Source organism: Catharus ustulatus, chromosome 13 (genome assembly GCF_009819885.2).
Source record: "Catharus ustulatus isolate bCatUst1 chromosome 13, bCatUst1.pri.v2, whole genome shotgun sequence".
NCBI classification, from domain to species: domain Eukaryota; kingdom Metazoa; phylum Chordata; class Aves; order Passeriformes; family Turdidae; genus Catharus; species Catharus ustulatus.
Window position 1 is genome coordinate 14,115,080 of NC_046233.1, and position 18,068 is coordinate 14,133,147.

At 37.6% G+C, this 18,068-nt stretch overlaps 1 protein-coding gene across 3 annotated transcripts in view; it reads right to left on the reverse strand.

Moving 5' to 3' along the window:
- The window catches only part of CACNA2D3 (calcium voltage-gated channel auxiliary subunit alpha2delta 3), a 396,474-nt gene that overhangs the window by 210,730 nt on the left and 167,676 nt on the right, over positions 1-18,068 (reverse strand). For all 3 annotated transcript variants that reach the window (XR_004419272.2, XM_033071436.2, XM_033071435.2), the window contains exons 6-8: positions 9,355-9,486; positions 7,941-8,001; positions 7,707-7,857 (exon numbers count right to left, since the gene is read on the reverse strand). Coding sequence is in view for 2 of the 3 variants with exons in the window: in XM_033071436.2 (XP_032927327.1) it covers positions 7,707-7,857; positions 7,941-8,001; positions 9,355-9,486 (344 nt within the window). In the remaining variant the exon portion in view is untranslated. The remainder of the gene's footprint in view (positions 1-7,706; positions 7,858-7,940; positions 8,002-9,354; positions 9,487-18,068) is intronic.

The window sequence follows — 18,068 nt, forward strand, 5'->3', positions numbered from 1 at the left end:
AAGGAGCATTGAATGGGTGCCAAAACTCAGCTGGACTTAAGGGTACTATATACCCTAAATATCCCTCAAATTGAAATCTGGGTAATATTAAGAGATCATGTTTGATACATCACAAGCTGAACTCACAATTCTTTTCTACATGTAAGAAAAGTCCTGAAAAATATTTGTGGCACGGTCTAACATTAAAGGCTCAATACTAGAACAACTACACCAAAAAAATCTGTAAATTGAATCAATCCTATGAATGACTGACAATTGTCAAAATTTCAGTGCAGCAGAGTGGCTTTTCATACATAGAGTAATGAATGTGACAGATCTTGAAGGAATTCTGTTTTTCTCACAAGGTGTAGGTAAGTTAGGTAGCCCTGTCCTACATTCAGAAGCATCCTAAGCATTAAAAAAAGGGAAATCTCATCTGCAGTTGGTAGAATTTGAAATGTATGATTGATTGAAATTTGAAATTTGGACTAGTTTCAATCATTTAAACATTTGAACACAGGTCAAATGAATAAAGCAGCACCTTCAACAAATAGTTTTCTAGATAGAGCCTTAACTGAACTCCTTCTCCAGCTAATTTAATCTCCTTTAGAAGTAGGTAACTTTATAAATTATTACAGATCAAACTGTAAGGACTTTGCATCTAGCCTTGAAGTGGTTTCATCCTTTCATAAACGATTAAGTGAACCAGAACATCCACAGTAAACAACACAAAAACAACCAGGGAAAACATTTCACTGGATTAATGTAAGCATTTATTCCCTTCTTCCTCCACCTCAGTGGGAATCAAGCAAGCCCTCCCTGAATGACTCGTCACAAAAAGCTGTGCAGACAGGGTCTCTGGCACTGTGAATTCTCACTGCCTCTCCCTGCCTGTGGCTCCAAAATTGCTCTACTCCCTTCAGTTTAGCACCACTCCTCTCTCTGCACCACAGACCCTGCAAGCTGATGCACTTTGGACACCTGTCGTCACATCCATTCCAGCAGTGAGCTACTCACCACATTCATCAGCACATAATTACTCCTGCACTGGGAAAGTATTTAATTTGAACTGCTTGAAGGCACTGTGCCAGACTCAGTCCTCAGCTACAAGGAAATGTAAACCCAGAGTAACTTGCTATTGCTGGATATTCAGATGATTTATATCAGCATCAGCATAGGAACTGATTATATAGAAACAAGCAAAAAATACTTGAAAAATATATAAACATAATTTCTGTAGCAGATTTGCATGCTTCCCCAATTGTTTTATTGCCATCAATTCCACTTCAATGCATGAGAATGTATGGACTTTTCTATTGTTCCACAGATAATACAAAGTACAAGGCAAAGGCTTCTAGAACAGTTTAGAGTCACTGAGATGTCCTGTGTGCATCTCAGCCCCATAACAGTTTATTGATCTGATAAATGATGTACTTCCCTCCGTAGTTTCTCTCTTCAGACCACTTTCCAATCTATCTCCTGACAGTCATTGCAAAATAATAATGACAAATCTACAAAGCGTCTCTTACTATAGTCCAAAGCCAAGACCATACTCCATTCTATTTTAAAAAATAAAATATTGAAAGTCTGTGACAGATTGGCACACCTGCCCCTACTCCCAAGCTTTTTTTCTGGTCATATACAGGTTTTTCTCAATATGTTCTTTAATCAAGACACTTTCCAGTTAAGCATGTTCTAGTTTTATCTCTGTCATTGGAAACTACAAGAGCATACATTTATATCACACCAGGCACAGTGTCTGCAACTGGCCAACATGCAATAAAGTGCTAAAGGCTCAAACACCTGCATGTAAGTAACCTCAAGGTTTGCTAATGTTGTGGTAACACCACTTTTTTTTATTTATTTTTTAAAGATCTATAACCAGCAGCAAATAAATGAAACAACTTCCTACTCTATCAGGCCTTGCATCTAAATAGTTGTAATTTCTGTCCACTATATTTCTGTAAGATTTAAGTACTATTTTGAGGAACTCATGCCATCTATTTCCAGTTGTGGCATCTAATTCACCTTGCAATTATTACCACCAAAAATACGTTAAGCCATGGAGTATCCATGGCAGAAGTAGCTGAATGATGCCAACATGTGGAAAGGAATATTTTATGTAATGGTGTTCTAAGATAACAAGCATAACTTGGAAGTGTTCTCTTGTGCATCAACTGTACAGATATAAATGAAAGCACAGTGAGAAAAATTTTTTTTATATAAAGAGGTGTAGAAGTTTCTAATGGTTTGAATTCTTACAAGGGTGCATTTTAATTACCTATTTTAATTTTTCTCTCTCTACTAATTTGATACACTTCTTAATAATTTTTTAAAATATCAAATATAAAGAGATGGAAAAAAATCACTGGATAGAAATATTTCAGTGACTAATGAATTTCCCAAAAGAACATCTGCCTAAGTCCACAAACACTGGAATTCTGATGTAACATGTGAAAGCATCTGAGCAGTGTTTGCTCCTTAAACTTGCATATCCATTTGCTAAGATCCTTAGTACAACTGTAACTTTCTAGTAAAACACCCAACTTGTGCTCATAGCATATATTTGATTTCTTGGTCCTTGTCATAGGGTGTATTGAGTGATATTGGTGATGGTTTCTTTTAACTGTACCAATCTTTAAAGTGCACAAAATGGAGAAATTCTCCCTTCCTCCACATCCCCACTACCTCATCTGTAATTTGGACTTAGCCCTGCATTTCTTCTGACATTTAAAATTTTGTATTTATTGAAATAACTTCCTGATCTGATTAACAACTGCTGACTTCACCAGCAATGCCCAGGGTAGATGTCCTGTTAATTCACCTCAGTGAAAGCCTGCATTTGGCTTTCCAAGAGTTCTTGCATTCTGCTGTTTTCTACCCTTTCCTGGTGCCACATGTCCCCTTCCTCCCAACCCTGGCATGATGTGACATCTTAGCACGTGAGAGTAGTGACAGCAGTAGCTGGGAGAGCTGACAGCTGCACAATAGCTGGGAATAGCCTGTGCTTTGCTGAGGGGAGGGAGGTAAAAATTAATTACCTTCCTGTCTGAGCTCCTCTTTGAAAACCCTGGGTTATTCTTGTAATCTAAACATATAATTACACTGATATTTATTATTTTATTTACATAGTTATAGTTATCTTCCTATTACTTCACATTATTTTGCCCCTCTTTTTATTTCTTTGTCCAACAGGCATAAAAATTAAGTGGGCTAAAACATGAACAAAGAGAAGCCATGGAGTTATTTAGAGAGCTGCTGTCCTACATTCTATAATAAGATACTATTCATATTCTGAAAATATGAATATGAAATTCTGAGATATATATGGTTTAAGCACACCTACACAAGTAGAAAATGCATTTTCCGTATTTCTTCTTTGTCACATTTAAGCTGCCTAAAGCAAGGTCCACAGAAATAAATCAAATTCCCATTTTGTTGTGCAACAATACACAGATCAAAGATTTCACATTCTATTAAAGCATATTCAGATATCCAACACAGCCCAGCCTAAGAAGCCAATCCAGAAAAGGAACCAAAGGAATTGGTGTTTCCATAGTTTACTGTGTCAAACAAGGGGCAACAAGCAGAGTCCAATGCTTGGAGACTTCATATGGAGGTTCATTTTGGCTGCCTCTCCTTGCCAGCCTGCTCACACATCAGCTCTACAGAATCTAATTATTCAGGCAAGCTGAAAAGTAAATTTATCCATGGTCTATTCTGTAGGAATAAAAATTTTAAAAATTAAAAATAAAAAAATAAAAGGGAAGACTATTTATATTGGAAAATTCTACATATTAATACTGGGAGCTATACTACTGTGCTTTGAATTAAAAAAGACTTTTATTCTAATCAATTTTGTTGGAAGAGTGTGTCTAAAGCAGTACAATTAATTTAAGATTCTTGGCTCAGTTAATATTTTGCTAATTCAATGTAGAGTTTGTATAAAAGCATTTTTAAAAATTCAGCATTTGACAAAATTAGTACTTGTTTTATGATAATATTGTTAATTTAATGCTTGACTTGGAATTATACTTCAAAGTGAATTGGAAAAATACGCCTTTTCTCTTGTTGTTGCAGATATTTTAGTTCATGCATCACTGAATTGACCTTAAATTTTAACATGGGCAGCACAGAATTGCTCTTGTATTTCAATATTTTTTTTTTGCAATTCAATTGTCTAGTCCATCAATTTCAGATGGATATTGGAACTTACCCATGAAAGCTAAAATGATCTTTAACATTATCCATGAAAGCTAAAATGATCTTTAACATTATCCATGAAAGCTAAAATGATCTTTAACATTATCCTTTTATGTTTATTCTCTGGAAAGACCTGCAGTGAATTCTGCTTTCTGATGTACATACATTTATATCTACATATATAGAGATATACAGAAATCCATACAAGTATTCATTCTGCTAACCACAGTGCATAATAAAGCCATCCTGACACTCACAGTTATTCAAGTTCAACATTTGTTTCATCTAGTAAGCACATATTTGTTTGTTAATAAAGCTCTTGTTCCACCTCCAGTTTTGCTCTGGCACAGAGGGAGGTGCTTGGCCATTTGTCAGAGCCTTGCAGAGCCCAGGAGCCCTCAGGGAGCAGCAGTTTGGAGTGGCCAGCAGAGCAGTCAGTCTGGCCAGCCCTGTGCTGTGTGCAGATCCAGCTCCCACCACCTGGGCACAGCAGATCTATTTCTGCCCACCCTGCACAGCTGGACAGCTGTGTAGACAGAGATCTGCTCCTACAGAGGGCATTTCTGGGACTGACATGTGTATCCCCCCTTCCCATGGAGCTGCTGTCACATCAGTAGGCTGTGCTGAATTACAAAGAGTAAGATATAATCTCACTCAAACAATTGTCTGTAGATAAAAGCTGTATGGGATTTTCAGTGCTTCCACACCAGCAGCCTCTTGTGTGGGCCTTGTTGTCTCCTCTTTTCATCACTGAAACATCTCTGCTCCTGACAAATTTCATTTGCCCTGCTGGCACTTGGTCAAAGCCATGCTTTGGAAGGAATTTCTGCAGATAAATAAATCACAGTGACTGGCTTTACTCGCTGTGTCTTTCACCCAGCACATTTTGAGAGCAGTTCAGGGTTCAGCCCCAGCCCACCTGTGCCATTTGAGAGACAGCAAGAGGAAGCTGAGTCAGGGGAGGTTTGGGTTATATCCCAGGAAAAGGATTTTCACCAGTGGGTGGTGAAGGTTGGAACAGGCTGCTCAGGGGAGTGGTCACAGCACAGGGAATGTTTGGACACTGCTCTCAGGTACATGGTGGGATCCTTGGGGTGTCCTGTGCAGGGACAGGAGTTGGGCTTGATGCTGATGGATCTTTTCTAACACAGCATATTCCATGGTTCTATGATTTACTACAAAACAACTCCCTACAAATTCCTGCAGAACCCCAAGGCAATAGGAGAGCACTTCACCCCCTCGCTGCCACTCCTGCCATGCTCTCCTTGTTCCCCCACATTTCAGTGGTGCCTCTTTCAATGCAATGAATGCCTTCAGGTTGATATTTGCATATCAATGTCCTAATGAAATTAAACAGTTGAGCTGGTAAGCATAAAAACACATTCTCCTTTGCTATTTCTACTTATTTAAACAAACACACACACATCCATCCTGAAAGAGGTTCTAGAGAGGAGAGAACCTACAGAGGAAAGAAATTACCCCAGACAAATGCTGTAATTAGCACAGGAGTTGGGTTTCTTTGTAAAAATTCAGGATTTCTGAGGCTAGCCAAGCACTGCAGGAGGGCTGCAGAGCTGAGAGGGCTCCAAAGTGCCCGGTGCCTCCCAGCCAGCTCCCATCAGCTGTGACACTGCAAGGTGCCCACAGGCACAGCAGGGTGGGGATGCAGTGCCTGAAAGAGCCATCAGCAGCTGGAAACATCTGGAAAGACAGCTGGGAAAACGTCACGGTGAAAGGGGTGTGCTGGACACCAGGGGCTGTGGGTGAGGTGGGGACAGCCCTGAGGGACTGAAGGGAGGGCACAGCCAGGAGGGGCAGGAGAAGCAAAGGCAGAGCTGCTGCTGGAAACCAGCCCTGGGCTCAACTGCCTCGGGCACCCTGCCCCTCACCTGGCAGGGGACACACCCAGGGCAGCAAAGGTGCCCAATTCCAGCCTGGGCAATGGGAGGGAAGGCTCAGGTGGGGGATTCTTTCCTTTCCTCAACACCAATCCAGAAGCTCGTGAAATTTGTGTAAAAAATTCCGTGACTCTATGGTGTTTTACGCTCAGCTCAGTTCATTTTCAAATAAGCTTTAAATTGGAAAAAGTGATGATCAGCTTTTTCATACTTTTTAAAAATAGTATTTGCACAGTATTTCCACTGTACTGCTTAGGCAAAATCATTAGTTTGGATTCAAGCTATGCATGTTTTTACTTTTTTTTTTCGTTATAGATGAGCTTTTTGATTTTCTCAAAGTAAAATTTTCACTTAAAAAAACAACTTTTCTTTTTCCTTCCTACATAATTCCCAGTAACTGCTACAACTACTGATAAACAGAGATGATGCACCAAAAAATGACTGGTCAGACATCTTAGTAATTATTCTAGTTGAAACATTCTTTCAACTTACAGAAGTTATTTAGATTACAGTTAATCACATTTTTTTTAAGGACAGTAAATCTCTTTTTTGTAAAGTATGTAATTACATCTTTAAACAACATGAGTTTCTGCTAATTATGCAATTATCACAGAGATTAATATGAAAGAATCTGAACTATTTGCTATACATTAAAAATACGGTGTATGTATAATGAAGTCATGCACATATATTGCATTTTCTATACAATCTGAATTATATCCACTTGTGTCTCTGGGGTCATTTAATTTAGTACACAAAGGACAATTCCCTTGTAGCAAAAACAAAAGACCAAAATCTTCCTTATTTTCAAGAGGTTGAAGACATTTAAACATTGGAGAAATTAATAAAGTATTAGCAAGAGAATATCTGCAAAAGAAAATTTATGTAACAACCAATTCCTCCTCCCTTTCCTCCCCTGCAAATCATAGTTCTGATGTCAGCTTTGGATTTGTTGAAGTCATCCTTAGCCACAAGTTTAATCCCATTACTCTTGAGTACAGTAGAACCAGCCTCTTGTCATAGCTTTAAAACTTGTACCTGTGCCATGGAAAACTCACTGCCACACACAGGAGGAGTTCCTGAGGATCTGATTTCTCACTGCTGGCAAACACCAGCAGCCCCTCTGCACAACTCACACATTCCAGACCAGAACAGGAGCACTGAGGAGTTATGTTGGCATTTTATCACACCATGCAAGCTTTGGCAAAAGCTAAAATCCGAATCTATTAATTCTTACATTTTATCCCTTTTACAGTTTGCACAGTATTGAAGAGGGGAACAGCAGGGGGAAGGCAGACACATCCCAAAGTTATGATAATATATAAAGTTCAAGCAAGCTAAAAAAAATTTAAAAAAAAAAATTACTATTCTTTGCAACCCCAGACTGAAGACTACTTCTTTAAGTGGTTTCTAATTGCAAGTCATAGACAAACACTCCAAAATCTCTGACATTGAAGAATGTCACAGTGAAAAAACACAATGTCTGTCCAGTGGGTTCAGATGTCATCTTATCCATCACCTGTCTGCAACATTTTTCAAGTGGCTTGAGTGAAGTAAAACATGACAGATAGCGAGAAATGATGGAAGAAAAATAGTAAAAAAAAAAATAAATCCTGAGACACTCACAGCAATAATATTGAAGAAGTCATCATCTCCAAGGGTATCCAAAATAGATGAAACTGTCTGTTTTGCAATAGTCAAGCGAAGCCCTTTCATACTGCCACTGACATCCACTAAAATGACCACATCTTTTGGAGAAGTTGCTGCCTGGATGTACCTGAGATGAAAGACAAAATTTCTTTTAAAAGAAATTTTCATCATTTCAAATTTCTTAAACACTGGCAGTCATCAGTTGCCTACCACTTTCTGTTTCTGCAGTCAAATGCAATGACTCCATTCTCATCGGGTTCCCATTTAATTCCTGTTTAAAAAAAAATAGAGAAAAAATCATTACATTAAATTTTCACAGTACCTGTTCAAAATGTATCTTTGATATTGGGGCTAAGTAGCAGTTAGTGGAGTTTCATACTTTAATCTAACAGGTAGTGCCATCATAACATAGGAAATACTGGGGGGAAGAAAAATTCCTAAAATAGGGCAACCAGAAATTTTTGTTCCTCACTGCTTTTTATTCTACTGTAAGGCAAAACCTCTTCAGACCCACTATGTTCATTGTCCTATCTTCACAAAATTCTTGCCATTCCTGGTCTCTGGTACTGGCAAGTTTTATCACATTTTGCCAGTTTTTTGCAGACCTTGAGCACTTCCCACCCATGCTGACTCCAGCAGCTCCCATTACACTGCCTGCTCCACTCACAGCTCATACTCTGAATTTTCACTCACATCACTATGAAGAGGTAATATCTCCTGGTTGTGGGTCAGAAGAAATAGGATAAAAATATCTTCAAGGAAAACAATTGACAGGGGAATTGTTCCTGCTTTTTGCGCTCATTTTCTAGCACAAAACAAGAAATAGCCTTGAAAATAAGGACTAATATTTGAAATATGAAGGAATTTGGGATCTGGAATATAATCTAGATTACAGATGTAGTAGCCATTAGTCTCAGCCACTTTCACACATACAGGTTTATAGTGAACTTGCTTAAACTCAAGACTTAGACAAACATGGGTTGCTAAACCACATCAGCCAAAGGAACAGCACCCACTATGAGTTTATTTAACTTTAACTTTATTTAACTTCAGAGTTTATTATAATGTGGTAACTTTTGCATAGGAATAAACATAAATTTTAATAGGCAACAATATAGGTTTTAAACTATTTTTATAGAAATAACACAAGTGATTGTGATTGCATTTTATCATAACTGGTGCGAAAATAAACTTTCAACAAGTTTTTAAAATCTTTAAATGTAAATTTGCCAGGTCAAGTGGAAATTTTAAAATAGAACAATAAATGATGATGAAGTCTTACTGTATGCATTGACAGAGCACATAATTTAAGCTTAGCAGTACATGAAGGCGCTAATCTTTTTGCCCTCCTTCCTCAGAGCCTGTTTAGAATTTATTTTTGACATGTATATGTGTATCTGAAGAGAAATCTTTATGAGTACACGAATTATCATAAGATTTTCATGTCCAAATAGAAATTGATAGAAAAACCTCAAAATTTTCAAAATGTTAGTTAGAATTCTCTCTGAGAACTAGATGAAGTAAAATCAAACCTGCAAGTATCTGTGGCAATCAGGATTTGTGACAATACTCAACGCAACCATAGCACTCTTTATTGTATTTTAAGAACTTCTCTTCTTCCTACCTGGATATTGCCTGAAAAATCCTTTTGCACTTCCAAAATACTGCCAGATGAGAGAGGGGTCACGATCAAAGTTATCAACAAACACCTTATTTAAAGATTCTGACCAATAAACTCCATTTACAATGGCTGGATCTGGAAAAATAAAATAAAGAACACACACAAACAATGAAAAGTGATTTTATCTAAGTAGAATCCCATGAACTCTACCATCTTCAGCTTATTCAATACCCAAATATCTATTGACTGAAAAATATTGCAAAATGGTTTCAGTGATCCAAAATAAATAATTCACTTAAAGAACAGAAGTATGAACAAATAGAGCAGACAAACCTGGTAGTACCCTTCAGATAAGTTAAAATTGCTCTTCAGAGGATCTATCTTGAACAACCACATTGCTTGTTTTGGGGAGTATAAATAAGTCAATCTAATTTAGATTATTTACTCAATGTATCTTCCCTAAATGCATGGAATGTCTCATGGCAACACTTTATTTTTTTAACATTAAATTTAGTAATGTTTGAAAGTTGTTCATGTTGGAAAAGTAAGTGAAATACCTTTTATTTTGGACTTGACTTGTGATATGCATAAAAACACATCTCATGACAAATACCACTAGTTGTTATTTGGAAAACACTGAAGCCACATTCCACAACAATTACCCAATTAGTTTTTATTTCCACAGAAAAAGAACTACAAAGCAAATCCTTGATGCTGAAATTGTTCTGTTTAAGTTATCCCCATCTATCAATCCCTAATGCTGCCCAAGTATGTTTTTAAGCTGCAGATTTGGTTCAATAGTGGGAAATGAGAAATCAATGAACATGTCTTAGAAAGTTACTGGATTTTAAAGCGTGAATTTTGAAAGGTGAGAAACAATTAAGATACAGGATATTCCCAGCTGACTCTTATGTGAGGTCAGAATAGAAAGGAAAAAAAGAGAACTGAAGTCACAGATGTATTATTTAATTTGAACCAGTGTGCATACATGAGTACACAGTAACATTTGCTCAAGCATTTGAAATAAAGCAGCCATTAGCTTGCAAAATAGTGTTGCTGTACTGATTTCAGAAGAATGCTTCAAATGCGATTTTAATGGAGTGGAAAAAAGGCAAATTGTTATCTTCCCCTACATTCATCAAGAAAAACAGCAGAAAAATGGAAATGTCTCAGCTACACAACTTTGCATGTTGCTTTCACCTAAATATTTAGGTTTATATAGATGAAATGCTGCAAAAGCAAGGTCAACAAAACAGATGTTTTTAAAAACACGTGGAGTGTAAAATACACTTAAAATCTGCCACATCACACACATATCAAACTGATGTCACTGGTCCAAGGGCACTATTCAGTCCTGCCAGCTGGCAAAACCCATTGTCCAGTTGTTTCCCAATCTGTAGTTGCCCCAAGGTGTGACCAGAACATCACAAATCAGCTCTCAAGACTGAGATCTATCATTGGTTTGTAAAAATATGCTCCTGTGTCAGCATTCCAAAATATCAGCCCATTGTTCAGCATTTAGACATTACCTGAGATGTGAAGCACTAAAATGAGAATTCTATTCCTCAGCCCACAGGAACTTCCCAGGGCCAGTTCAAACACTGATATTCTGATTCTGCTCCTATACTTCATTTCTAATGGAGTATCCAAATCACTAAAAATTGCAGTGGCATTGTTGACTCAGCATCACAATCCTGAGATAAGGCAATAAGTTTAATTCATCTTTGAAAAGAGCCAAGTTCAGAGGGCTGGGTTTGGGTTTTGTTCTTTTACTTTTCCTGGTGTTGCTAGACAAGTCTGTTTAGAAGAAAAGAGAAGGCACCATTTCTCAAGGCTCTAGAGGGCTGTAGGCTCTTTATATGCCCTTCAGTCATCAGGATTAGTGAAAAGCCAAACAAAGCTAACAGAATAATTCTGTATTAATTTATATTTATAATAACCTGCAGTGCTTCTTAGCAACTTAGGATGTCATTCCAAGACTGCCCATTGTACCTCAGTATTTTATACTTTTATCAATTCATTGGATGTGTCCTATCCTGGATTCCTCAGGGCCTAATTTCTAATGTCCTTTCCTAATGAATCTGAGCTCTAATGCCACTTGTGAGCAGAACTCTCTGCCTCCCAACCCAATGACAATTTTCTTTGGATTCAAATTCTGCTTTACAGTTCCATAAGGTCATGGCACAACTTCAGTCATTCACCTCTTAAGTTCTGAATTGCAGTCCTTCCAGTAGCATATAAAAATATATTTATATATAAAAAATACAAATATAAATCACTTTTTTAAAATTATATTGAAATATCTATGGATATTTTGGATTTCCTTTTTTTAGATGATCTCTGAAGAGCCACTTATCTTTATATATCCATATTATAGATTAGAAAATTCTATGGAAATAAAATCAGGAAATTTTCCCTGCACAAGACTAGCGTAGTCTACATTCTGCATTAGGCTGACAACACTAATCATCCAGCTGCTGATCACTCTAAACATTAATCCAGTGACTCTGAAATGAATAGATTTATTTTTTAGCTGGAATAAGAATAAAGCAGGAATTTTAAATGAGGGCACAATTAAAATGTGACCTATGCTCACTGTGTTCCTTCAAATTGAAGGCTGGTGACAATTCCCTGCCTTCCCACACCCTGCATGTCTGATATGCTGGTGTTCTTTCTACAATCAAGTTACATTTTAGGCATCAACCACTTTAATAAAAGAAGCAAACAGGGGTGCAATCAGTTTGATCCCTGTAATACAAGGAAAAGTGGTGTAGGGACAAATGCAGCACAGCACAAAACAGCAAACTTGGAAATCCTGAGTCCCTGCTGGCTGCTGTGCCTGCAGGCAGAAGGATTTCACACTGCAGCTCTTTGTTCTGAACTTTGTAATGCTGCTGTGCGGGTGCATCTCTGTCCAGTTCCACCATCCCAAATACAACTGCATTGCTGACCATATGTTCTCATTAAAATTTTACACCCTCATCATCTAATAACCTGTAGGTTAAACTTGTTCTGGGCAATTTCCAGTTTTAGTAATTGCACTAAACTGTTCAAATTCCCTCAGTACTTCATTTAGAAACAGTATTCTTAAGTTTTTCAATTACTGGTGAACATCATCTGCATCCCCCTGATAGTTAAATGTCAATAGTGATAAATTAATCTGTGTGAATATTCAGAAATTTGGTGAGGGAGTAAAAAAAAGTAAAGCTTAATAGAAATGCAAAATCATTAATGTGATGTTATGGGGCTCAAAGATAATAAATGTAAATAACTTTCACCACAGTTCTTGAAATATAATTTTTGCTTTTGCTTCCTGGCAGATAAAATATAATTAAAATATTCCCTTTCCCTTGTGTTTTAGATGAGCTGGTTTGCAATTATATGGGATTTTGCTCCACCATTGTTTGTGTAGCTGTTACCTGTTTTTACTGACATTTATCATAAAACCAACCTCCAGGAAAATAGGTACAGAGACACGAAACTGAAATGAGATTGCCAAGGAACAGTAGAAATGCATGTAGCAATTAAGTGGCTGTCACAGATCCTGCTGGCCTGAAAAGGACTGAAGTCTCAACAAAGGCAAGGAAGGTGCACAGACTAAAAGATGTGCAACAGCCAAAGGTAATGACTTTTTTTTTTAACGTTCACAGAATCCATAAAAGTATCTAGAGTATGCTAAGTCTGTAGAACAAAACTAATACCTACACAACCCATTTTTCATTTCAATTATTGCAGCATGTTTTACAGAAAATAAGGGAAACCATTGAGGAACTCTGTAACTATGAAGGAAGTGTGGAATACTTCTGTTTCTTGCCATACTCTGCTTCATTATCAAGAAAATAAAAATTACTAATCATGCTTAGTCTTTTCCCCCTATTCTACTCCTTTTATGATATAATCACTGTTTTCTCCTGGAAAGCTGTCAAAGATGCTGGCATTGAAAATGATCTTCCCTCCTGTAATACGTGACAGCCTCGAGGGCAGCCCTAAGCTGCAGAGCAGTTCTGCCGTACCACGAAGCAATACAAGCACAGCCTATGGGCCCAAGCACTGGAAAAAGAATGCAAAATGCAGCATTCTTCCTGGCTCAGAGATAGCAACAATATTAGTTTAGTTTTTATGGCATTGACAACATATTTAGTCTGGTCATATTTTAAAGAATAACAAAATCACATACTTTGCTGGGACATATACCAACAATCTAATAATTACACGACTCAACACTAATACAAATGCTTTTCAGGGTGGTCCAGCATATTCAAGAGCTGGGGCTGGATGCCAGTTTTGGCAACTGCCTTCACTTTTTTCTCTCTCTTCCCCTCTCTCTGACTCCAGGGTAATGTGGATGCATCAGCTCACAGATCAAAGCATCTGGCCATCTGTAGACATAAAAGAAGGTGTTTGTCCATTTTGCTTCATGTGCTGGGAACTGCTCACCAATGTCAGAAATCACATTCCCTCCTTGCAAGAATATGGGATGGTAAAGGCTTCAAGTACGTGACTGAATAAAGGGATAGCAGTAGGCATTTAGAGCCTTCATCTTCCAACATTTCTCTAATAACTTTACCCTCCTCCTTTGAAGTGGTAGCAGAAGAACTGGAGTATGGCCAGATGTGTTTATTTTTATGCTGAGTTTCATAAGTGCATTTGGGTGATGCTTTGTATTGGTTTATAGTGGGGGATAATGTTATTTTTTTGTTTGGGAGGGGGTATGTAATTTTTTTTTTTTTTTTTAACTAATGAGATGGACTGAGATTCAACTTTATCTCATTTGAAAACCAGAATTACAGCTGCTAACTCCTCACTAACAGCACTCTGGGATAGAGATTAATTTCTGTCTCCTAAGGCCTTGCCTTCTCATGAGTTACAGAAAATGTCCTGCAGCAAATCAGTGGAGATTTGAGCCCACTTCATCCATTTGGTATTGGCCTGACTGGGCTTTGTTTAGCTTATTAGATGTAAGAGCTAAAAGCAATCAGTGTGGGAGCTGACCAGTGGGCTGGTTAGAGCAAAGCTCTGGAAACAGCATATAGGCACCATCTATGAAAACAGAGTATTATCTTCTGTTTTTAATCAGAGAAGAAGCTCAGAGCACAAGCCAAATGCATCCCAGGACGAAGTACAAAGATGCTGCTTTAATAGAGCTGCTGTCCCAGGAGCCAGGTATATGGGGCAGTTAGTCCTGTCTCTAACATGCTCCTAATAGATGGGATTGCCCACCCAGCAACTGCTTTGATCTGAGAGCTGAAGTCAAAACCCAAAAATCCTGACAGATAAATTAATTTATGATACTGCAGATAGGATATTTCTGTATTTTCAGTGAAACATACTCATTTCCACACTTCTGCATGATACAAACTGAGGACTGTGAAAAATGAAAGGATAGTAAAACCATAGCATAGAACTCTAAGATATCACAATGTAAAGAGAAAGGATCAACTTCTAAAACCACTGATAGAAATGGTTTTCCAAGTGGAAAAGGGAAAACAATTCTGAGAGCACAGGAATTAAGCAAATTGAACAGAGGCCTTATATGCATTGCATTTACATCACAGGAGCAAAATTAGTCATGGATACTTCTAAAATAGGAGCCATTTCTAACACACAGCAAGAAGAAATTTCTGCACAGTCTGATGGAAGAGTAACCATCAGCAGCCAAGAAAATTCAAACCTCTGGCAAGTGGTAGACCATGAAAAGTGTCACAACAAGCAAAAGAGGAAGCCAGTGGAACACACTGCAAATCAGGAGAAAAGAAAGCAAGTGTGACTGCTGCTAAATCCAGCCAACTGTGCTGTAAGATATTTAATGCACAACATAGCAAAAGGAACAATTTTATCAGAGCTGTTGTCAAAGTGATGTATGACAAAGGCAAGGCACAGCCTTGGCAATAAAAGTCATCCTTACAGAAATTTCTCAGGGACAAATCCATCCACCAGTCTTTACAAAAGCCATTTGAAACACAAGACCATGCAAACCTGTTAACTAACACTTCACAAAAAATGTGCCAATCCTATTGCACAGATATTCCGAGACACGGAGTTACAGAAGCAGGCTGATTTAACAGCACAGCACAGCTGGGAGCAACAAATAATGCTCTGAAGGAGGTTCCAAAAACATCCTTTATCAACACATCATGCTTCTTGCATACTGCAAATGGAGGCACGAAAACTTTTGGAGAGAAAAGTTTTAGCAGGTAAAATGCATCAGGGTTTTACTGGGCTATAATAAATTAAACCTCTAGTGCTCCAGTCCTGGGAGCATCAACAGAGCATGAATGTGCAAGTATTGGATATAACAGCACATTTATCTACTAGCATGGCAGCCACCATCTTTATCCTCTCAAATCAACAGGCCCTTACTTCTCTTGTGCTATTATAATCCCAATCTTTGCACAAAAGACTGCTTGCACAATTTGAGTAAAATGGAAGTTGTACTCATACAAGATATGAAAATGTTCAGCTGGTTGAAAAGCCTCTGAAGATAGCATTAAAAACACTGAGCAGATGTACAAATGTATCTTGGGATGAGTACATTACAAAATCTGTTATGTATTCTTAAACACTATTTACTCCTTCAGGAATGTGCCAAATAAAAGCTGCAAGACACCTAAATAAACAAAGTGTAGTTTAAAAATGTCTTTGTACATTTTTAACCAAACAATATTTTGAAACAGTTTATATTCTAGCCAAGCATACCAATGCTTAACCAGAAGAGCAAGCTGCCTTCCTCTTCACACAACACATACCCTAGAAAAATCAAAGGGTAATGTAATGTGTAATGTAGCAGCATGGAGAAACAAATTAGTGCAGTATCCTAAAACAGCAGACAAAATGAATATGTATACTTAGATAAACTATTATTATTCTTTGTCAAATGTCAATCTTCTTCACTACATAGTAAAGTTACAGTTTTTACTTTGCCAGACAACTATTTAATTAATGCATATTCACTCTTAAAGGTTTTCAGAAATGCTGGATTATTGTCACTTTCTTGTCCTTAAAAGCAACAAGGAAGTAGGGGTGGCATCATGATTGACAGAGGTGTGTCAGGTCAAAAAGCCTCTTAATATTGTACCTGAGATAGTGCTCAGCAACAAACATTCCCTGGCTCACATCTGCCAAAAGGCAAAGCCCAAATGAGTAACTAAGCAACAGCTGCTGGATCAGGGGTGGGAGAGCAGGGCTTTCCAGAGGAAATGCTTCACGTTTCCATGTGGATCTGACACCAGTTGTCATGGTGATGAGATGTACTGGAAACACCCAGATGAGATCCACAGCCAGAGACAGACTAGAACACAGCAAAGATAAAGCATAGTACACATCTTGCAAGGCCATGCCAACACTTCCAAAAGGCTTGTTGGTAAAGACAGAGGCTTGAGAGAAAAAAACAAAAAACCAAAAGAAATCTGTGAGCTAAAAGCCCTTTTCAAGAACAAAGCAGCAGCCTGAGTAAATTCTGGAAATCAGATTTGAGGCAGAATTTAAGCAAAACCAGATGGAAGAAGCAGAGAAGTCTGTGCATCTCTGTCCAATAGGCAACAAGAATAAAAACAAGGAAATATGGGAAGATAGGACATTCTCTGCAACCTTGATTAAATCTGTTGGACTGAGAAAGCTCCATTTAAATTAAACAATGTCCACCGTTAGGAAGACAGTGCAAACACTATCTTAGAGACCTTAAAATGTGAAGACAAACAATCCAGGGGAAGGATTTCAAAATATAAATATAGTGGTCCAGGACAGTATGTGACCATGAGTATTTAAATAACAACTCCAGGATGTTGGATGCTCAGAAGCAAAGTCCATAAAATCATATACGACAGTGACAGACAAGATTTTATTTCTTAATTTCACACCTTACAGGAAAATGGTTTTGCATAAGTGTTAGCTGAAGATTATAATCTTTCTGCATCACTTGAGAAATGATTTTTTTTTTTTTGGTTCTAATATTCTAGAAAATAGGTAATCTCAATTTTGGCAGCCAGTTGGAAGGCATTGATAGGAAAGTATGACTGAATTATATTCATAGCTCTTTTTAAGTATCAAATTGAAAAAACCTCACTTAATCAAAAAATGGTTGTGGTTCATCACATTTCAATATCTTTTAGAGAAGGTTCTATTACATGCAGCAGGGTTTTTTTTCTTATGCAAGCAAAACTTTTGATTAGAGTCTGCATTTATTGACTTGTAGTGCATAAACTCATCTTTTAACATGCAGTGAGTATCATGCAATGGAAATGCCATTTGATACAGGAAATATTCTTTACCAGTCTCTAAACTGTTCAAGCGAAACTTAAGGAGTATTTGTGAAGTCTAAGTCTGAGATCTCCTTTTGCAATGTTTTCAGCATTCAAGAAGTAAATGTGGAAAGCAGAAAAACACAGGCTACACTTGATGTCTTTTGTAGTAAAGACATTGAGGTCAGAATTATTCACAGCTGTATTCTATTCATACTGTTTGTAAATAATTTTTTAAGTATCAGTGTTTATAAAGGTACAAAGAAGTGAAGGATGGAAACAATTGGAAGAAAATATCATGCAATAGAACAACAGATAAAGGTGTTAAATTAAAAGATGGTAGGTTCAGACTAGACATAAAGGAAGAAATTTTTTACAATGAAGTTGGTGAGGCACTGGAACAGGTTACTCAGAGTTGATGTCCCCTCTCTGGGCACCCTCCAGATCAGCTCTGAGCACCCCGATGGAGGTGAAGCCCCC